Consider the following 23,751-nt stretch of genomic DNA (forward strand, 5'->3'; position numbering starts at 1 on the left):
GTGTATATTTCGTTTAAATTTGTTTCTGCGTCTATTTTTTAACGTTCTTTTTGCACAGTGTAATTATATTTAACTTGGTGATTAAATACTAAGTATTAACAATAATAACGACGTGTAAAAAATATTATTACAATATATAAAAAAAATTGTTAAAATGATTTACAGTCATTTTATTCATCTGCGAATATATTGTTTTTTATATATGGAATCTATCTTATTTTAATGATATACTTTTTAATTTACCTCTTATTTTTATTAGAAAATCAATTTTTTAATAAGAAAAGAATTTGTTCTATTAAAAAATTAATACCTTAATTACACAATATCTTATATGTAAATGAAAGCTAGAACGCTTTCCCGAATGTCTACCTAAATGTTTTTTTTTTGTTTCAGAAGAACGAGCATTCTCGAGTTGTATCAATCTCAAGTTGTATCAATTAAAAATTTCTAATTCATATTTTGTGTGTGATTTGCGTTTTCGGCGCGAATCCCTAATGTGATCACGTGACTGGTTGATGTTCCGAAGTGAAGTTGTCTCAGGTGCGAAAAGTTGCGTTCCACGCGGAATTTCTCCGAGCAGAAGTAACGAAAAAGCCAGTAGTATAATCGTAGAATAGTCTCGACCGATACATGAAACGGGACGCTCAGGTGCGCGCTTCAGTCAGCGTGTCTCATTCAAGAAATAATTCCGTTTCGTCGTCGCGTTCCACGAAAGCAATCGGCGCTTGCCGTTGGCGGCTCGTGGCAGCGACGACGACGACGACGACGGCGGCGGCGGCGGCGGCGGCGGCGTCTCTCGCGAGAGCGCGCGGCGCGGTTGCGTGTGTCGCGTGTCAGTTACATCGCGGCAGCGGACGCCGGCGGGCGTGCGGTGTGCACTTTCCAGCACTTTCGATCCGCGTGATCCGTGAAAAGCGCCGTTACCGTGCCGACAAAGCGGTGGGAAGGACGGAAGGCGCCGGGCGTGCGATTTTTCGTGCCAGTATAATTCGGATCGGCAAGAGGTAGTCGTCGGATACGCGAGTGAGGTTACAAGTCGCGGGAGCGACTTACTCGCCGTGTGTGTCCACGTGCGTAGCTCCTTGCGCTTTTAGACGCTCGGTTCGATGAACGATAATTGTGAGATGCACGTTGAATTGCGCTTTTCTAAAACGTCGAGTGTGTGAAACGGCATTGGACGTCAGTGTGGTCAGTGCGAGTGATGCGACCGTTTCGCGAGCTACCACGGATGCGTCACGTGAGCCACCGGAGCAACGAGAACCCTGTGGAAGGAGTAAACATTTATACACATGGACAATGTCCGGTTGTGCATGAGAAGATACATCTCTCGCGGGTGTAGATACTCTCGTTCGTAACTCTTTCGTGTGTATTTACATATCTTCGTCGGGCAACGTTCCGTGGCGCAAGTGAGACACGTGAACCCCGCGAAGTTGGCTGCGAGCGAAGGTCGACAGTGTTTACACAAACGGAGCGTATTTTGGCGCGTGAGTGACCAGTGCGAAGTTCGTCGCTGACGAGGCGAAAAGACGCGGTGACGCGTAACGCGAACGGAGTTTGTCGTGCGTAATTCGTGGCTCGTGATCGTCGATCCCGTCGTCCGGTGTGCTAGCTTCGAGTGGTGTCGATCGTCGCCGAGTCGACGGTCGACGCATTCGCCCCTCTCTCCGATTAGGGTTCGCGACTCGCGCGACGTTTGTGTTCGTTCGAAGATCGAGTGTAATCGTGACATAACCTTGACGCAGGACGGTCGCGGCTAGCCAACGTACGCGCGGCAGTTGGCGTCCTTCGACTCCTTCGCGATTCCGGTCCGCGTGTCCGCGTCGTCGCGAGTAATCGCGTCGCGGGATCGCCTCCGCGATGCCGCGGATCCTCGTCGGTCGTCGCATGGCTCGCGCCTGGCGCGAGGGACGTCATTTTTGACGTCGGTTTCGTCGACGGGGAAAGGATCTCGCCGGCCTCGAAAACGGCGGCGGCACTGTCCGAGACAACGGCGCCGGTCCTCGTCATCATCGTCGCCGTCGCGATGGCCTACGTGCTCTGGCGTGTGTTCATGAAGAAGTACTCCAAGGTGCGGCTGGGCCTCAGGAGTCTGCCGGTAAGTTATTTCCGCGGTTCTCCGCGCTACGTGCGTCTTTCGCGCGCGCCTTCATGTTCTATGTTTTTGTTTTATCTCCCTTCCCCCTCTTCTCTCTCTCTTTCTCTCTCTCTCTCTCTCTCTCTCTCTGCCGTTCTCAGAACTAAGTTACGTCCGTTTCTCTTTGAATGTAAAAAATGTGGAAAGTGACGAGAGCGAAGCACCTATTGTGCGTATACGCGGCATCGCGTTGGCTTTCTTACGAGCCCACGGCGCTGAATTTTCAAGAGCTCGACATCGTAGATTATAACCTCTTTAATTGCGTGGAGATAGAGGGGGGCGTAATAAGCGCTCTCTGCAAACCTGAAATAAATGGGCTTAAAAGAATGAATGATAATAATGCTACGAGCTTGAAATAGCTGAGCACTGAGCACAGATTTGTTGCGATCGCAGAGGATGGGATGCAGCCTTTGCGTTTATCAGCTTTCGTTTCGATTATAACTATTATTTTTTTACGGGTTAGATACAAATGGATGTGCATCAGAGAAGACCGTGATTAAGCTCTCGTACGCAGAAGCTTGAAGAAGATGCTCACACGTTTTATTAAAAAGATATATGGAAATTTGCAAACTTTAACATTTTATCATAAAAATCACTAAGTCGGTAAAATAACTGATACGAATTATTTAAAATCAAAAATATAAAATCTAAAATTTCCATGAACTTATTTAAAATGTGAAATAAAAAGTAGGCCATATAAAATAATAAATATTAAATAAGTAACTATTTTATTTTATTTTACATAAATATTTTCAATAACGTCATTTTAAATATGACCCTTGAAAATGACTGAGTACTATTAAAATTAATAGCAATCAGTTGTTAATTTTTGAGTGCTACTCACATTTGTCTGTCGTTGATACTACTCTGGATGAAAATTCGCTTATGTAATTAATTATTTTTTAAGATCTTTTTTTACTTTATACATTGCAAAATGTTAGAATAACTAAACTAACACTATTTTAACGTATAAAAATCTTATTACATATTATTTATAATATTAAAAATTAAATAATTAAATATTCTAAACTATCAATATTTTAATACAAAATTACTAATTTGAATTAACACCTGGCTGAAAATTAATTCACACTAGCTCTTTAGAGTTTGTCAGAATATTATTATTAATTATTTTAATCACATCATGATTAATCGTTTAATTAAAGTCAATAAGTTTTAGTTGAAATTATCAATTTATTTAAACAATTATTGAATGAATGAAGTGATTAATTAAATTTAATCTCTGCCTTCTATTATTTTGTGGTTTTTCAATTATTTTGCTTTTTATTTTTTCATTTGTTTATTATTTCCAAAAGAAATTTTGCAAAATTTTTGAGTTTATTCGATCGATGATTTAATCAGTCCCGATATTGCGCGAATGCAAATGCACACGGCGGGAGATGAACTTGTGATGCTGCTATATGCGAGCGCGCATCCTCGTCAAGGTTAGCATTTTACTGTTGGACTCTAGTGTCGGATAATCACGGTACGATCGCGGCAGCATACGGATTATGCAATTAGGCATTGCTTCGTGCCCGGCGGAAATTCGCTTTCAATTGATAATTACCGTAGTTAGCAGTCTTTTCCGCGCAACTGAAATATATACATATATTCCTGAATTTCATTTATTTCCCACGCACATTTTTAGTTCTTTCGCGAATAAATTAGAATATTGAAAAAATCTGTCTTGCCGTTTGCTCATCATAAATAATTTAAAACAATTTTTAATTATTTAATCGCCAAATGAATAATTTTATTTATTCATGAATGAATATAATTAATGAAAAATCAATAGATTACTTTTGTTGAAATTGATGATGTAAAATAAATGTCTAATATTGTATAATTTTAGCAAATATTAATGTACTTTCCAAAAATTATTTCTTATCCAAAAACTCGAGATATAAAAATGATACACTTGTTCAATTATTGATATTTTTAGAATGTTGTAACATTCTTCATATCATTATTTCATGTTCTATGTATTGCTACTTTATCACATTTGACTTATTTGAATTATGTTAATTCGAGTTACAACTGAGATAAAAACAAGCTAGACTAAAAACGCACTTATTTTGTGTAGTATATAAAAGCATTAAAATGTTTTTTTCGTTGTTACAAACTTCGCGCTTTCGTTGGAAACCATTGACGAATGTATTAGCATTCGATCACGATAAATCGAGCAATGATTACGATACAAAAAGTTGGAAAAGGAGTGACGCGGTTGCGTACCCATAATTATCCAATTATTATTACCACGTTGGAATTAGCCGCAGTTGCATTCTAATTATTGCATCGCGCCATGATATACTGACCTTCGTAAAATTGTGCGGTGCACGCTGTGTGCGGCCGATAATTATTCTAGATAAGTAGATATTCGGAAACAGTCTACATAATTCGTGATTGACATAATGAAGTGGAAAAACATTCGCGAGCAATGCAACAAGAATTGCAACAATCATGGCATTTATAAAATTTTTGCACTGAAAAAAAAAAGTTATTAAATTGACTAAATTTTTCAACTTGATTAAATTTTTTTAGTTTAAGTATTTATGTATTTAGGTTATCTTAGATAGCTAGTTATTCCACGGCATAATGATTAGAAATTAATTAAACATAATTGGATAGTCAGATTAAAAGGTTATAATAACGATTGATAAAGGTATTAAAGATATGCGGAATATATGCGTTGATGTTAGTTTATACCTATACTACTATAATTAACATGCTGCTGCTTTGAATAACAATATTACATACTTTGCATTTAACTTTACAATTTTTGTTCCGACATTTTTTAAACGATACGTCGGAAACGATAATATTCTTATCGTCTGTGTATTCTGGCTGGTTTTTTTTCGTTGTTTTAACGCACGGTTATCGTTGGCTTTCGTACGTGTTTGATCGATCGACGAATAGTATTTCGTTCCGGTCAACGTTTAATGAGACACACCCGGCCGATAAATTTCACGGAAGGAAAGAACTAAGGCCAATAGATAGGGGGAGAATATTGTATTTCAGTTTACGGCGCGCGTGCGCTCGTTCAATTACTCAGATTAGATGATTAATATTTTTTGTAACGTAATAAATGAGGTTTTATCTCACGGAGAGGAAATGTTAAACAAACATCAAGCGATTATGCCGGATACCTGGTGTTATTTCTCGCTTCTGTTACTTATCTTTCATGCGTTTCTCAATAAGCTGCTGTTATAGCGGCGTTACTGCAATAGCAATGAAAGATATGTTTTAGCCTTCGCTCCTGTCAACGTGTCATTGAGTACAGACCGTTTCTCAATTGTGCACAAACGGTTCTCAAATTGTGTACAAATCTGAAAATGTTTTAGAGAATGAGTTTACCAAATCTTTAGTAGTAAAGAGTCATTGTGGAATAAACGCAGTAATAATGTGTATTAATTTTCTAAATATTATGTTATACGCTGTTAAAAATGTCATGAAATTCAATGTATATTTAAATTAAACGTTAAATTTAAAGTACATTACATTTAATATGCATATGTAATAAACAATTTCAACGTACATTTTAGGTGCATTTTAGGTACATGTATCTATAATTGAAAAGTATATGAAAATTTGTGCATGTTTGACAACATTAAATGTTTTTCAATGTGCTTGCTTGAAATTTGTTTCCGTTACATTACAGTAAATTCTGTTGCCGATTTCTAACAGTATGAAATTCGATGGAAAGGCAAATTTTAATTTATTCAATCATATTTTAACATATTAAGTAGATACTATTCTTTTGTTTTATGTACGTTGTATAAGCGTACTAACAGAAAGATATACGAGGTGTTAGATAATTGAAAGTAAGAGAAGCGAGTGTAATCCCTTATTTGCAATCGGCGGATGACTTCATCATCGTGTCGCAATGGGCCCGCGACAAACACGCCTTCGCATAGTCTGTAATTGCCGACTGTTTAGATTGTATCTCTTGAACGTTGACAGTATCTTTGTTGAATCTTCTAACAAGATCGTGCTAACAGAACGATGGTATAAGCAATTTATCGTGATTATAAATATGCATAGCAGATGGCATGTAAACTGTTCGATGCTTGAAGTCAACCATTTTTAATGATTTCGTGTGTAACGAAGAAAGGGGAAAATGTATAAAAGATACGCACTTCAAGTTCCTCTAATTTAATGAAGAATTTTTTGTTCTTACTGTTTTTGACACCAAAATATATTCTACAGTTGTACTATGGGAAGAATTGTCAAATGTGTACCACTTGAGCTATTTTTTATTATATTTCGCATTTGATAGATACTGTGTTTTAGATGCAAATCAAAGTTCGAAATTGTAGTTATGTATGTTTCAGCCATCTATTATTACCTGAAATTTTTCAGTAACATATCAATTTTTCTAATATGTTGCGAAAAGCTTCAGAAAATTGGTTGCCTGAAGCGTAAATCTGTGATCTTTTAAATCGTATCATCTTTGAATTTATGAATTAAAGTAATTAAAAATATAAGAAGTTATTAACTAATATTTATTTTATTAATAATTTATCGAAAAAGCGGTGGAAATATTTAATAATTAACAAATAATAATGAAAAGGTAAGAACACCAAAATAAAATTGAACAGGTACGCCTTAAGAGATTGGTACTCATTCAGTAACTTTCCCCTACAGTTATTACGTGCTGTGAATTCTCGAGATATATAAAAAAGAATTGCGAATTTATTGCACGCGCGCGCTATTACTTAATTAATCGACGTGAAGCTACCGTGTGATCGTCAGTCAGCAGACATCGCGTTTGTCAGGGGGGCTTAATAAATTTTAATGCTCGCGTGACGTTGGGGTCCACTAGGGTACTCGGAGCAGCAACGGGAGGGAAGGAGGTACGAACAGTGGGAGTTTAGGAAAAGAACGAAGGAAGGGAGACGCGAGGGTGCAATTTAGTTTGCGGTTGCTCGAGTCGGGTTACGTTAGGCTAGTCCGGCCGCCTGTCGGTCCTCGTGACCGTGAACCGCGCGGCTGACCTGCGACACAAACACGGTCTCTCCTCTCTCTCTCTCTCTCTCTCTCTCTCTCTTCTCGACTGGACCCCCTTTGCGCCCCTCCGCGGTTCCATCCCCCTTTCCGTCTTGTCCCCTTCGCCGTTGCCACCCATAAATCTACCTGCACCACATCGCGTCTCGTTTCTACGGACCCGCTCGCTTGGCTCTCTCTCGTGTTTCGCATTGTGCAGTCTTCGGGATCTCCGAGTGATAAATACAAACCGTGGCCACCCGCGCCTCCTCTCCCGCTCTATCCTTGTCCTTTAAATTTCATTTTTCGCGCTCTCCCTCTCTTTGGTCCAACGTGAAACCGGCGATGTAAACCGTATCCCGCTTTTATCGGCTCTCTTCTCTTGAAGGAGCACAATCGTGCTCCGCGACTTTACATCGACACGTAGGAGGCTGATCTATTCCGATATCCAACTTGCTGAAATCGGAATTTGCGATTCATGCATAGTTTTTTTTTCCTTTTTTTATCATTGTCACTTGAATTGTAATTTATAAAATTCTTTACCACCCGAATTAAAACTTTGAGTAAATATTGAATGAATAATTGATAAGTGAAGCACTTATATTATATTATATTATATTATATTATTTAAAAAAACCCGAGCAGATTCGTATATTTTAAATGCTTAGTTTTTAATAGGTTTCCATTATTTCATTGAAATAATATGATTTACATAATTATTAGAGATTGAAAAAGAATGTTTATTTATTCATAACAAAGTGCGTGAAAGAAAGTTTTGTTTGAGGGATTTTAAGCCTGACCTTTTCATGTATTATATTCATTATCAAGTGTCATATGAATATTTGCTGTATTATTTCAGCTCGGCGATTTCTACCTTACGGTTATAATCCGCGCGGAATTTCATTCACTTTCGCCATTAATTGAACGAGCATATTTCCAGACGGTCGAGTTCGCGTGACGAGAGCAACATGTAAATTTAATCGAAAAACGACGTCTCAGTATTAAAGTTCTGCCAAATTAAAAATAAGTCTTTCCCTAGATGTTTTTTAAGTTGCCATTCATTGCGTTATGGTTCGTTGCCTCGATTAAATATCGTCATTGTGTCGTTACACGCTGTAACGAATCGAGCGAGGTCGAGGTTGCAGGAAAGAAATTATCTTGTAAAAGGAGAACACTAATGTTCCGATTCGTTCTTAGATGCATTTAATGCATTCTTCTGTGATCGTGATTTTCCTTAGTCTTTTTATTTGATATATTTAGCATGTTTAAACTTGTTAGAGTGATGATGTATGTTGATTAAATCTGGCTGTATGTTGGTCGATTATAATAGTCAATTGGAAATTTGATAACAATTTTTAAAGGTTGTGGCAGACGATGTGATTTTTTTTTGCTGGGTTGTTTGCGATCTAGTAAATTATTAGAAATGCATCAAACAGCTCGTAAAATTTCTAGTAATTTATTATTACTACTGAATTATTTGTTTAAAAAATTGTTTCCTCATTTTCCCTTTTCACGTACATAATATATGATAAAATCTAATACATGATAATACATGATAATAATGCATGATAAAAACACATGATAAAATCTAAGAAAAAGTAGTTAATACTACAGTAAATGCAAATATGAAATAATTGAAACGTACGATTATTTAATTAGTTAAACCTTGTAATACGCTTATTTTAAAACGTCGGCGTTTTGAATCTTAATATATCAATAATGAATTTTAAATTAATCTTATATTTTGACGTCAATAAGGAAGAAATCATACTCGTCAGAACTCGTGATTTAACACGTGAATCGAGGGATACAGACAAGTGTCTTCGCGAATTTAATGCTATTACGGTCATTACGTTCATGTCGAATCGTCACGCGTTTCTAATCATGGAGATACATGATGACTTTTTCTAAGTTTCTGAATGCTGTTCAGTTTGAGCAAAAACGTGAAAGTGCCCCTATCTGGACGGATCTAGCGTGTTTCAAGTAAAGCGATTTAGAATTCCGCGCCCTAATTACGGTGGAAATCATTTTCTAAGTACACCGCAAATGTGCTCGCTTGTTTCGCATCGTTTTAACTCACGTATGACAACCTTTCCGAGAGAAATCCTTCTCAACGGAAATTCCGACGTGCCAATTCCGGAATAGTACGTAAAAACCTTAATCGTAACGAGGGTAATTTCATGACCAGGAATGGCCATTGTTTTAAATCTATAGCATTAGAGAAAGAGAAGTAGAGTTTACAAAAAAAAAGAAAAGTGATATGGAGGCGAATACACATGAGAATACGTGTGTGTATGCGTGTGAGAATGTAGTAATATATTTTAATACAGCATTTTTAAATTTTTACTTCCCTTGTTTGGTAAAATTTTAATTTTTTATATATTTAATATTTTTTTTTAAACGAGAGAGACATTCTAATGTAACTGAGAATTATATCAACAAATTTAAATTACAAGAATGGCAACATCGGTCGAACGCAGATCTTAGTGCTCAATAATAATTTCCTAAGTTACAAACTCTTTATAATTTTCAGGATAAGGGGGAGGGCAGCATAGAAATGCTTATAAGCATAAAAAATTATTAAATTGATTATCAATTTATTTAATTTCATAATATTACATTTCTGATTTTGTTTAAAAATTGCGCCTTCAAGAGTAATTTAAACTTAATATTTTTGTTATAAAATTTGTAGGCTATTTCTCAGCTAAATATACTTTATTAAATCTTTGTATCATAAAGTTAAATTACGTACAACACAATATGAACAGTTACATGTATGTATATCAATTTCATCTGCTGAAAATTAATTAACAATTTTGCAGAGAAAGACGTATAATTATTCTAAGTTTAATTACACGTGATAAATAATTAATAATTATTACGGGCCAATAACGGTGATGTGTAGATACACAGTTAATATGTGAGTTAGTTTGTAATCACTATACAGGGTGTCCGTCCATTAATGTCCGAGCAAATATCTCGTAACTGGTTGAAGTTAGAAGAAAGTTTAATAAGGAAAATTTACATGGTTTTTAGTCGGCTACAAAATGCACGTAAAGAAATTTTTTTTACTCGTCACCTTTTTGAGTTATGAAGGTCAATGTAGGTTTTTTAAATGGGTACCTATAATTTTTTTTGCATATTTACATAGTAGAGGTAATTTTCAATCAAAATTATATTAGGAAAAAAATTGCTACGACGCATCGTTTACGAGATAATCGGCATCCAAAGTATTAAAGTAATAATTTGGATCGAGTATTGTTGAACAAATTTGGAATATCAAATAGGTTGAGAAAGTAAACATTGTTTTTTCATGAAATATTTATTAACAAATTAATTAAGAAATGGTTCGAAATTGTTGCCATCATGATCGATACAGCATTCAACGCGTTTTATAATGTTTTTTATTGTTAACTGCAGCATTTCTGTTGTAATACTTTCAACAGCTCTAGTGATTTTATGTCGTAAATCTTCTTCATTTTCAGGAATAGTTGCATAAACAATATCCTTAATATACCCCTAAAGGAAAAAATCGCAAGGTGTCAAGTCCGGAGATCTCGGTGGCCATCGTACAGAACCATTAGTACCCATCCAACAATTAGGAAATATATTATTTAAAAAGTTAATTACAGCACGTGTATTATGTGCTGGAGCACCATCTTGTTGAAAAATAATATTTCGAAAAACTGATAATGGAAGATCGCGTAAATAATCTGAGAAAGTTGTTTGCAAGAATTCCAAGTATTTGTCACCATTAAGATGACCATGGAAAAAGAAAGGTCCAATAATTTCTGTTCCGATGATTCCGCACCATACGTTCACCGAAAATCTGCGTTGGAAACCTTTATTTCTTTTCGCATGTGGATTCACATCGGACCAAGTATGCACGTTATGTCGATTTTCCATACCACAATTGGAAAAACAAGATTCATCAGGCCATAATATTTTATTAAGAAAACCAAAGTCAGTGCGATAATTAACTCGAAGCCAGTGGCAGAACATTAATCGGCGATTTGCATCTCCTTCATGTAAAGCTTGTACTAAATTATCACGAAACGGTTTGAATTTGAATTTTTTTAGTACAGCGTGTACGTAACTTTTCAATAATTCTAAATTACGTGCTACTGTTCTTATGGATGTACGTCTGTTTTCAATAAAACTTAATAGCACACTTGTCTCTTTTTCTTCATCTGTTTGGATTGTACGTCGTTGTCTTGTTAGCGATCCTGTTTGACGCAATTGATCTTCAATTCGTCGAAATGTACGATTATTTGGTATTCTTCGTTCTGGATATTTTTGTTGATAAAGTAATCGTGCTTCATTTTCATTACGCATACTTAAATACCAGATCTCGAGCATATCACACTTTTCCGTAATTGTAAACATTGTTCTCACGCGCTCGTATGTAGACGATTTACTAACAGACTCATACTACCCTGTAATTCATATTACGTGCTATACAAATACTTTATTTACAAATCAAACAGTCGTGTATTTTGAAAAGTTGAAGGTCAGCGATCCTGTTCGATATAACAGACTTCATACGAGCGCGTGAGAACAATGTTTACAATTACGGTGATGGTGCTCGAGATGTGGTATTACAACAGAAGTTGGGGGTATATTAAGGATATTGTTTATGCAACTATTCCTGAAAATGAAGAAGATTTACGACATAAAATCACTAGAGCTGTTGAAAGTATTACAGCAGAAATGCTGCAGTTAACAATAAGAAACATTATAAAACGCGTTGAATGCTGTATCGATCATGATGGTAACAATTTCGAACCATTTCTTAATTAATTTGTTAATAAATATTTCATGAAAAAACAATGTTTACTTTCTCAACCTATTTGATATTCCAAATTTGTTCAACAATACTCGATCCAAATTATTACTTTAATACTTTGGATGCCGATTATCTCGTAAACGATGCGTCGTAGCAATTTTTTTCCTAATATAACTTTGATTGAAAATTACCTCTACTATGTAAATATGCAAAAAAAATTATAGGTACCCATTTAAAAAACCTACATTGACCTTCATAACTCAAAAAGGTGACGAGTAAAAAAAATTTCTTTACGTGCATTTTGTAGCCGACTAAAAACCATGTAAATTTTCCTTATTAAACTTTCTTCTAACTTCAACCAGTTACGAGATATTTGCTCGGACATTTATGGACGGACACCCTGTATATTTGGCGACGCATCCGATACATGACCCGGTATGACTGTACGCATTCACACGATTCATTATACGTCAGATCACACTCTTCAACACACACACACGTTTCTCACATTAAAATTGATTAATTACCGCGGTATATGAAATTGGTGAAATAAATTTCTAAATGTAACGAACGCGCGCATATACAAAATTGGTATAACTGTTTATATCTTCTCATAACTGTTATATTTTCTGATTATAATAATAGAGACTAAAAGATAATGTAGCAAGACATTGATTTCGCAAGTTCAAGTCACGCATTTCGAAGTGCCTACTTCACGACAAATGTGGCGAATCAGTTTTGAAAATCGGTAATTCGACATCCTGGCGGCAATGTACGTAAAATTCTTCGTGCGTTTCTTGAAGAACGCAGGAATGAGGAAGTAACCGTCGTGTTCCTCAAGACGGCTCGCACATTTTTTATCAAAACTGTGCGACCGGGCAGATATTTTATCCCGCGCTGTGCCACTGCCGCACGCATACTTTTGTGTGAATGTATTCCGTAGCGCCGTCAGTTCTGTACGCGATAACTATCTTTTCCCGAATATCCTCGTGGATCGCCAGCGGCGTGCGAAGATGCGCGCTTCTCGATTCAATTTCACGTTTGTGGCAGGCATGAAAAGCGATACACGGTTCTTCATTCAATTTCATTTACGGTATTTCACAGCGTACCGTTAACGATGCCGGGTTGATTTCTCGCGACCGAAAAACAGCGTGATGCGATGCACCACGAGCGACGCTTATCGCGACGACCTCGGTCGCATGTCTCGTTTGCATAGGAGATACGCGCGTTAACACCGCTGTCCCAATGATACGTGTGTTTTAATTTCCCCACAATGGATTTTGTCGCGACGAGAACGTGAGACTCTTTGTGCTGGAACGATACGATATTCGATAAGCATGTGTGAAATTCATTAAATGACCTCGAATTTGTGAGCGAAATAATGTTTCTTTACAGAGTTTTCTTTTTTCACTTATCCGGCGGCGCACTAAATTCGATAATTTACTCGCGATTTTTAAAGTAATACACTTTGTCTCATTTATAGAATAAAATATTTTTTTTCTTTAAATGTGCATAAAAAGTTATACGAAATAAAGTTGAACAATTTTATATATTTTTGAAAAATTGGGTAAGAATGAAAAAAACTTTTTTTTATATTTTTTTTTTTTTTTTTTTTTTTATTAAACACGAGAGTATGAGTGAAATAAAGAACAGACGTGAGCGAGGTTGTAAACCTCCTGTCATTTTTTTTCACCAATCATGATTTTGATTAGATGCAGGATAATCCGGCGGACCGCTTTGTAATTATTATCGGCGGGCATCGGCCCACGATGTGCAACAAGTACGAATTTAGTAGCGATCAATCATCGCACGCACAACCGACCTCACCCAGCTGTGACTCGAAGTTCGAGTGAAAGCGTTATACGCGGGGCAAGCTGGGATGTAATAATTATTCAAAAGTACGGGGGCTCCATTCTCCTGTTTCCTGATAAATGATAGCGCCGTGCCGGAAGGAGCCGCTCGCACGAACAATATCAGCCGCTGGGAAAATGATCGATCGAACACGACGATTTTCTGGCGGCTGAAAGCGCACACGCGCGGATCGCGATCGCCATGCCCGCGTTCGCGCTGCTTGTTGCGGACATTTTTTTTTTTTTATTTCTCTTTTTCACGGAGCAGAAGCTCCTCGCGCCTCGGTTAGAAATCCACGTGTCTCTCTTTCTCTCTGGCGAATGCAATGCCTTGTAGCCTCCGCCTAACAACTTCCTGAGCAATGGCGATAAATAATGCATGGTTACGCGCGTGCTTCCTCGTTACCTCGCACAATCTCTTATTTTTCTTCTAAGCTCACCGTTGCTCGAGAACGACAAATGTTTCTCACTTGCCAGACATCCGATTACGATATTGCGGAATATGAAAGAAATTCTTTCCCACGAGCAATCGGCACGCCGCGAGGCCCTAGCATAAAGCGATAACGCGCAAGCTAATTTATTAAATGATGCGATCGGAGTACACAACACATAAAATTAGGGATTAGCATACTCAACAGCGTGCCGGATTATTTATTATATAATATTTTGTATGCTCTCGTTGTTTGTCTCGCCACGGACGTTTTTGTTTGCCGTTTGGTTCACATCTTTCCAAGGTATATTATTAAAAGGAAATCGTCTTTAAGTTAAATCTGCTATTTATCTTTTTCTGTAAATTTAATTCATTTTTTGTGATTTAACTCATCTTTTGTGAAGTTATTTGATCTTTGTATTTTTATTACTTTAGTTTTATGAAAGAGATATTAAGTTTTCCGTAGTATGTTGGTTATGAACTAATAACGTTATTTTTAGTGAGACGATAGTCTTTTCCAGATGTCTTTTCCTTTTTTTCCATATTTATGATGTGTTGATAAATTTATTTATATCTTTTATGTGCGATTTGCGTACATTTAATTGTATTAAAAATTCCATTTATTATTAGAGGAATAAGAATACTTAGATAGTTAACAAACTATCAGCTTGAACGTGAGTTTTTCTCTTATCTTTTCTTCTATAACAGATAATAATGAAGTATATAAACATATTTTATTCTAATATTTTATATTATACTATTTAAAATTCTTTTTATTAATTATAATACGTAATGATGTTTGTAATACGTATGCGGGCGGCTTGCAATTATTGCATACGATTGTGCAATCGGACATTCACCACGTACATGAGGGCATTGATCCTGACGCTCTAGTTTTTTTATGGACTATTAATTGACTTTACCAAGTATAAGGCGAGGGAATATGACTCATAGATCTATTTAAAACGTCATACAGATATATATAGATATTGATGCTCAATATAAACAATCCATATAAAAAATTGAAAATATATTGAAAAATTAAAATTTATTCATATTTGGAAAATGCAGGATAATTTCTATATCTGTCGTCAATTATTTATTACTGTATAAAAAATATTTCTCGATGGCCGCTTGTGTTTAAAATATTTCATGTTGCTCATACGCAAAAATATTATGTTTTTTCCTAATAATGTCTAGATGTTATTGTTTTCTTTAACAATATTCATGTTATTGTTTTTTCTAACAACATCAACATTTGTACTTATGCATTCCATTAGCTCTACGTTGTTGATCAAACGTAAGAAGATGGGCAAGTGCAAGCACTAGCCAACAGGTGGCACTAGGTTGCTTATAAATGCAGCTGCATTGCAACTCCCTCAGGGATGGCTGGCCCGCACAGTCATTTGGGTTTAGCGAGCGGTCGGTTGGGTTAGCCCACGGACTCGAGTTCAATATACTCCGGACTCTCATATATATTTACACATATATATTACACATCACATACACTTATATACACACATTTTTATGAGCGATAGTGCAAGAACTTTGAGGAAAGATAAAAAAAAGATGCAATCTAATTTAATAAGAACTAGATTCGTATACGCATTCGATATAAAAAATGAGTTGAATAATGATAAATAAATTATTTTCTATTTTCTTTAATTAAAAAAAGATTTCATTGCAAAACTGCATTTACAAGTGCATAGATATCATTATATTAGTATATACATACATGAAATATAAATCTAAATAAATCTTTTCTATCTCTTTTTCACAACGTACATATGTCTAGATAAAGGAATTTTTTTATACAATATATATCAAATTTTGTTATCTTTGATCAAGCAGAGAGAAACACTTGATTTGATAAATCGAGAGAAACACTTGTAAAGTAATATTTCAAGAGATTTTAAAAATATTTCTGTTTTATTTGTAACTGTTAAATATTGCTTTTCTTTGTTTTAATAAGTCCTTGGAATTGGCCACTTCTATAATAATTCGAATCTGTTTAATGTAGAAATAATTAAATTATGAAGTTATAAATCTAAATACGTCTAACTAGTCGAATATTTTCGTTATTTATCATAGGCGCGAAAAAATATCTACGCGCGAATGAACATAATAATTTCCTATATTTTTAACGTTGAAATTATACCAATTACGATTTCTATGTATGGGGTATACGCGCACGTGAATTGACTGTCTGATGGAGTAACGGAAGTATCAATAAGTATCACTTTTACTTGCGAATTTGTTACGGTGCTTATTTCTAGTACTTTCCTTCCGTGCACGGCCTAATTCTCGCACGATCTACGTTAAGCGAATGCAAGGAGCCCATCAATTTTCACTTGTGCATCTGTATGATACTCTATATTTAATAATGCATTCGGGTAACAGATTTCATTCGCTCTATCATCCGTGAAACGCGATTAGACACGCAAGTCTATCTTATTGCTCGCAAAGTACCGTACGAGGCTCGTTAAAATGTCAATATTTTTATTTTTTTCATCAGTTTTCATACATACATTTTCCTTTTACTCGCTTGCACAGACATCACGGTGATATTTACACCTAGAAATTTCTTTCTCTCTCTCTTGAATTGTTGTACGCTTTATGTTTTCAAATTTGTGCCTGTTAATCGGTCGGGTCAACTTCAACGGCAGTCGATCAAGGCGCAAGAAGACTGTCAGTCAGCTTTCAGTCGCTTAGGCTCATAATCGTTAACACGATCCTGAAAATGCGGTGTCGTGGGCATGACACGGCGATGGGACCGATGTCCGATCGGTGACACGGCAATTCGAGCGCACGATGAAAGAGGCATTCAATTACCGGCGACGGACGATTCGACGATTCGAGATGACGAGTCGCGAAGTCTCGAGTCCGAACAAGGATCCGACTAATGAAACGCGACTCGTTGCGCTATGTAGTGGCGGATCCTTGTCCGTGCGTTTGCGACTTAGTCACGGTATCGAAGACTCTACCGTCTTCATGGTGGGTCAAAAGTTCCGTTGGCTTTGTCGTACGCCGATGTCAAGCGTCACGTTGAAATCGCACGAGCATTGTTATACTGCGATACTACACGCTATATAAATCTCGAAGACTATTACCGCATATATATGGTGCAACGTTCTTATAAACTCTTTGTTCTTTCGCCTTGCATTCGTCATAGCCCATAGTTGCCCTAGGCAAATGTATCAGCGCGCTGGACTGGAGCGATCCACCCGTGATCCGCCATTTTTACGTCCACTTGTTCAGTCGAGAAACGAGAATATAATGCTTTCGTCTGGTTAGATCGTTGCATACGTACGTCGCGTTATTTTCATTCAGCGAAGGAGTCAACGCCGCGGGAGTTCGATTATCCCCGTGTCGACGTCGGTGGCAACGATGACGACGACCGACGACGGCGGCGACGGCGGCGGCGAGAGGGAAGCGTTATCACGCATGCCCGTATACCCCGGCGTTCTCGTCCTCGTCCGCGGAATCGCCTGACGAGGGGTATTTTGACAGTACGCCGCCCTGCATCCTCCGCGTCAAGATGCATCTCGATCCTTGTCGTTGACGGTGCCGATATCGCCCTAATCGTCCCCCGTGTCCCCGCGTGCGTGGCCTCGCGCAACCGATGCACTTGACGCATCGCGAGAAGGATGCGTCGGACGCGTCGCTTAAACGTGCGCGTTTAACAGCGCCGCTCGCGGAACCGGGTCAGTCGATAGATTTCGTGCGAGTGTTTGTGCGCGTCCAGAGTGTTCCTTCTAGTGTTGGGGAGGGTAGAAAACGCGAGCAGTAGGGACAAAACAATTTCGAGGCTTGAAATCGGGCCACGTCTTAGAACGATTTCCTCGATTCGAGGGTTTTAATCGACGAGAGGCGATTACACAGGTGGATTAAACTCCATCGAGAGTCTCTACGCTCTGAGTGGGCCTCGCGTACGTTCGCGTAGACAGTACCGTTTTTCAGTTCCGCTCTCGGGGTGGCCGAAGGAAAGGAATGGCAGCGTGGCGGGTCCGAATCTTCGCGAGGTCTCGGAGCGAGGCGTTGACTCGTTTTTGAGCCAAGTGGGCGGGTGTAGTTGTGAAAGAGTGAAGTGTTTGAATGACTTGCGCGGGAAGGTGGTTGTGTTAACTCGAGAGTATGCGGATTTCACGGACATGAATACCTCCTCGGTGAGGTGGGGCCCGGCTCTCTCGGCGTCGCCGGATTACCACCGGCGCGGGCGTCCCGAAGTACCGTGTAAATCTTCCTGAAAATTACGAAGTAATCCCGCGACGGTTACAGAATCAGGTTTCCTTGTGCGCGTTTGTGTTTACGTGTGTATGCGTGTACGAGCGCGCGCGCGCGCGTGCGTGTGTGTGTGTGTGTGTGTGTGTGTGTTTTGCGTGTGCGTGTGCGTGTACATTGTGTACCACACGCGAAGTGCTATTCGACAGGATGACGTCTCCTCTATCGAGCCGCCGCGCCGCGCCGCGCCACGCCGCTCCATCCCGTCGAATATCTTGGAAATCTTGGCGATGAACGCGATCTCGCACTCGCAGCGCGAGCCAATCGTTAAATCGTTAATGTGCTTCTCGTAACGGACGTGATTGCGTTTTGTGATTCTTCGTAAGGAGGGCGGGGGCTTTTTCCCCTTAGGCGAGCCTGGGATACGAACCTGCTGTGTGCTCCGCTCCTTGCGAACGTGGAACCGTCCGTCGTCCGTCTGTCAGAAGCGTCTCTCGGAACGTGAAATCCCGTTTGGGACCTTGACGGGCTCTCGTCCGCGAGCGGATTCCCGCGCTCTCGGTCGGTCGGTTTCCAGCTATCCCGGTGCATGCGTTCGAAGGTGGGCGGATGCCGCTGTCCACGCCAAGGACACGTATCCTCGAGCGCGCGTTCGAGAACAATGAGAATCTCAGAACGGCCGTTTCGCTGCGATGCCGGAATGCCGTGCTGGGAATGCAAAGTCCGAGCCGTGTCGTTCTGCCCTTCGTCCACATCGTCATCCGCGTTGTCGTCGTCGTCGTCGCCGCCGGCGCCGTCGCCGTCGTCGCTTGCTCCGTCCTTGTTGACATGTACGATCGAAACCTAGTTGCGTCGCGATGCAGGAATAATAAATTGCCCGGAGAGTGTTAAGAGAAAGAGTGTTCGTACGGAATTGGCAGCGTGGAAGGAGAATAAGAAGAGCCTAACGAGTCGAACAGGATGAGTCATTTTGATTGGAAGCTGCTGCGCCGGAAGAAGGTACAGTTTGTTACGTCGAGTTCTTCGCGGTTCCTTTGCGAGTGATATAGTTATTTATCTTTGCAAAAACTATTGCAAATATTGAAAAGAAATGAATGAGTTTTATTTAATCTTACACGGATTTATGTTGAGAAGAGAGAGAGAGAGAGAGAGAGCCGTTTATTATTTATATTTTTTATCTATATTTAGTATGAAAGTTTTTTATATCTTTGTAGGTAATAAAAATTGAAGTGTACACAAAGTTAAAATTGCAACGTAAATATCTCATATAAAATTTTTCAAGTATAATTTACTCTCGTACTACAAAAAATTTAAGTTTATTACATATATTTAAAACTCATACATTATTTTTCCAAGTGGTGTATATCGAATATTTCACTGCAAGACGATATATTATACGTTTACACGTTCTTTGGCTGCATATAATAGTTACGTTGAAAAACAACTGTTGGCGCATTTGTGGGTTAAAAGCGCTATTAGTCAAATTCCGTAACATAACGAATGTAAGGTTAAACCGCGATTACAAATTGCCGTTCGTATAAAAAGCGACTTATTGACCCGCGGAAAGATTAGTATGGTAGAGTAGCATAGTAAGCAACGGTTGCTGCTTATTTTCGCATGTAGAGATGGATGTACAGTTGGGAATAATAGAGACATTCAGTGCTGCCATTATGACGATCCATTAGTCACCAAGAGAGCGAGATAGCCGGAAACGTGGAGAATAGCCTTTTTGAGTGTTATTAAGAATCCGCTGTGTGCTTCACGCAGATACTCAGAGTTTCATTTCCGCCGTTTTTATTCCCATTGACTTGGAAGGCAGGGCCATTGTCTCTCAAATTTCTACTAATCTCGCATTTCTCAACAGACACGTGCGAAGCAAGCTAAGACATCCTTAACCTCTCGCGATATTCCGTTAACTTCCTGTAATATGGTATACTATTGAGTTTAAGTTGTACAAATGGCAAGGGAATAGACGGAGCTATTTTGACGCTCCAAATTGCATTGGAAGATTAACGATCGTTTCCGCTAACTGACACTTTGATTCGTTCGACAATCGATACGCTATAGAGGCTAAACGAATCTTCTCGATGGATCTTATATCGAATAATAGAGACGTAGAAAGTGCTTTACGAGAGCTCTCTATTTGTTACAAGGCGGGGCGACGCGCGTAGAAAATTACCTTGCACTTTGGCAGATGCACACCGTCACTTCCGCGCCCGAAACGCTCTCTTCAAAGCGCCCGAGATGACGTTGCATCTGATCTACTTTGTTAATACTTAATGTACTAGGGTAGTAATTAAAACATTCGAACGAGAGCCGTAGAGTCGAAGAGTACAACGGCATTTTTTTCGAATATTAAGAATCATTAATTTTTTTTTAAATTATTAATTATTAATTTTTAGTCAAGTAATTTTTTCTTGCAGTTTGAGAAATATTTACTGTTAGACTGTTACTACATTCAACTTAATTAGATTTTTTTAATCTAAGAAAACAATTCAATTAAGTTTAATAATATTATTAGCTAAAAAATGTGAAAATACAAAATTATATATCTAAGGTATGTCTATTTACCTAAAAGCAAATATTTTTACTTAAACTGAACAAACAAATGTTTGCATCGAAATATTATTTTTTTTAATTTTCATTAAAAAATTTTTTTCTCTCAGTTCAGGATGTCAACTTTGCGCAGATTCTAATTTGTCTTTCCTCATTATTATCTAGATTTGTCATCTAAATCATTCTTTTGATACATATCCTTTGTATCAAAGCGGTTTCCATTCAATGATCGTTTAGGAGTTGAGTAACCACACTAGATTGCATAATCGATAGGATCACGAATGGAATACGTCGACCGTGTGTTACACGCGTCGTCATCTAACCTCGCTTCGTTCGGATTACGCGAGTTTGATGCAGTGTATTTACTCGGTGTGTTAGCAACGTGGAGATACGTTTTTTGTCCGACGGCGATCTTACCTGCGCGACTCGAGAGCGTGTGCGGGATTTGCATAACAGAAAGAAGGCGTTACCGCGGTCGGCGTTAAATTTCAGGCATCAGTGCGCTCGGCTTTCTGTCCCCGCGGACTTTTCTCGCGTCTCCGGTAATTACCCCGTATATACGATCGAGGCATTTCGAAGCGCGCGCGCACACACACACACACACACACACACACACACACACACACACACACGCACGCACGCACGCACGCACGCACGCACGCACGCACGCACGCACCGCACGCACGCACGCACGCACGCACGCACGCACGCACGCACGCACGCACGCACGCACGCACGCACGCACGCACGCACGCACGCACGCACGCACGCACGCACGACACACACACACACACACACACACATATACACACACACGGTGCAATAATGCTCGCTTGCCTCGCGTCGCCAGATTGTCTGTCGCGCTATCGGTGCGTTTTATCGCCATCGATACCGACTTTCGCCCTCGGCGGTGAGACTTTAACCCGGATGAGTTATGCGCGATCCGAAGTGACATTCATACGTGCATTAATGGATTATCTACACGTCCTGCGGCTCAAGCGGGCCCGACGATTTGCATTGAATGCGTCAAGTGTACGATGATTTGCTCGCGGACTTTAATTTAACCGTGTAATTGACTCCGCGACGAAGTGACGAAATCACGTAACAGTGAACAGCGAAATACCGCCGGTCCTATTACCATGAGAGATTTTCCTCGCGAAAATTTTTAATCGCGACATTTACACAGCGTTATCTGTTCATCGGTGATGGAAATCGGGCGATTGTGCTCGCAGACTATTAACGCGACGTCGCAAAAGTAGCACCCATATATCAATTGCTCGGAAATACGCGCGTACCAATCCAACGGACAATCGGTACATAAAAATTACGCGCAATTTCCTAAGCGGAGCAATTTTCCGCGTGGACGAGTATTCACCGTCGATAGAGAGAGAGAGAGAGAGAGGGAGGGAGAGAGACGATAATTAACGATAGTCTCCGTCATAATCAATCTCCGGCCGGTCTTATCTATTAGCGATCTGGCATTTAGTGCACCAACGGCTGATTAAGTAATCGTCACGTTTGGCCGAACGTTATTTTACATACTTCTTCTTTCTCGCGCGTATTGACTAGGTAATGACGTTTGTTGAAAAAAAATGTTAAAAGGATAAAAGGACGGGGCGTGCGAGGACACGCGTAAAGTGGAGATGGGAGAGCAAACTTGGATATTGCGACGACATTTTGCAGAGGAGTGCCGGTCCGTTACTATACAGGCAATAAATCGATCTCGTGTCTCTCCACGAGTCTCTTTCGCGAGTCGCAGGAGCGGAAGAGCGTTTCGCGATCCCTGGGACTTTTCTCGCCTCTTTCCCACGCTGTCTCCTCGACGCGTTACGTCTCGGGGGCCGATTTCAAGCGTGACGATTTCATGCGTTCTTAAATATCGTAAAATGCTCTCGCTCGTTTAACTCGCTCGCGATATTCAACGGGATAAATGAGCTTAGATTCTATGCTGTACCGTTCAATCCGCAGGAAAGGTTTGTGCGCGTCTGCAAATTGAACGATACAATGCGAATAAGGCTGTCGTCGTCGCTCGTATCCGCGACAGGCAGGCCTCTCTCGTTACGCCGTTTAATGACGCTCCGATATTCAAATCGCGACCGAAGTCTGGAAACTCGAGTCGTGAACAGTGCTTGGGACGAAGACGGCCTTTTACGTGAAACTTGAGAAACGCGCGATACGGTAGACCATCGATCCGAGCTGCGGCAATTCTCGCGCGCGCGAATTCTCTCAGCGCACGAGATAATAGAAAACTTATCGTGTCCGCGATCTACCACAAATTAGAATTGACTCGCTCACCTTGGCCTACGTCCATTCGCGTCGGTCAAGTCGGGATAACTATATGCGCATGCGAAAATTCCAGATCGCAATTTCGATAGCGCTTCGAGGTGCGCGACGGAAATTGATGGAAATGGTTGCTACGCGGTGTTATAACGACGACATCGATTCACACGTCGACGTGAACGGAATTGAATTTTTTTTTATAGGTTGTGTAAATTGCGAGACAGTCTGTAGTCGCGATTGTAAAAACGCTGTGACGTGACGCCTAAAGTAGGCCAACGGAACCGTCCACTTGTCCGACACTGAGGTGAGGGCGAAAGGAGGATCGATATAGCTTCAGATCAATAATCTTATCTGCAGTTAGTTTGGGACTTAAATAGCTGGAACTTAAATAACTTGAATATAACGAGAGCCACACTCACTATTCTATTCTTTAAAAAAATTAGAATTAAACAATTTCAATAATATCGTCTGTGTTGTTGAGCAAACTCCAAGTTTAATTTTGTGCATTTAG

At 39.3% G+C, this 23,751-nt stretch overlaps 1 protein-coding gene across 2 annotated transcripts in view; it reads left to right on the forward strand.

Annotated features, from left to right (window-relative positions):
* Positions 1-849: 849 nt before the first annotated feature.
* LOC105201882 overlaps positions 850-23,751 on the forward strand; it is a 289,517-nt gene continuing 266,615 nt past the window's right edge. Inside the window, exon 1 of one of the 2 annotated variants that reach the window (XM_011170150.3) lies at positions 850-2,095. In XM_011170150.3, coding sequence (XP_011168452.2) covers positions 2,024-2,095 — 72 coding nt within the window. In that variant the 5' untranslated portion in view covers positions 850-2,023. Of the gene's footprint in view, positions 2,096-19,199; positions 19,404-23,751 lie in introns of those variants that run through there. The other variant, XM_011170151.3, reaches the window with a different exon arrangement.

The sequence above is a fragment of the Solenopsis invicta genome, chromosome 9 (assembly GCF_016802725.1).
Source record: "Solenopsis invicta isolate M01_SB chromosome 9, UNIL_Sinv_3.0, whole genome shotgun sequence".
Lineage (NCBI taxonomy): Eukaryota > Metazoa > Arthropoda > Insecta > Hymenoptera > Formicidae > Solenopsis > Solenopsis invicta.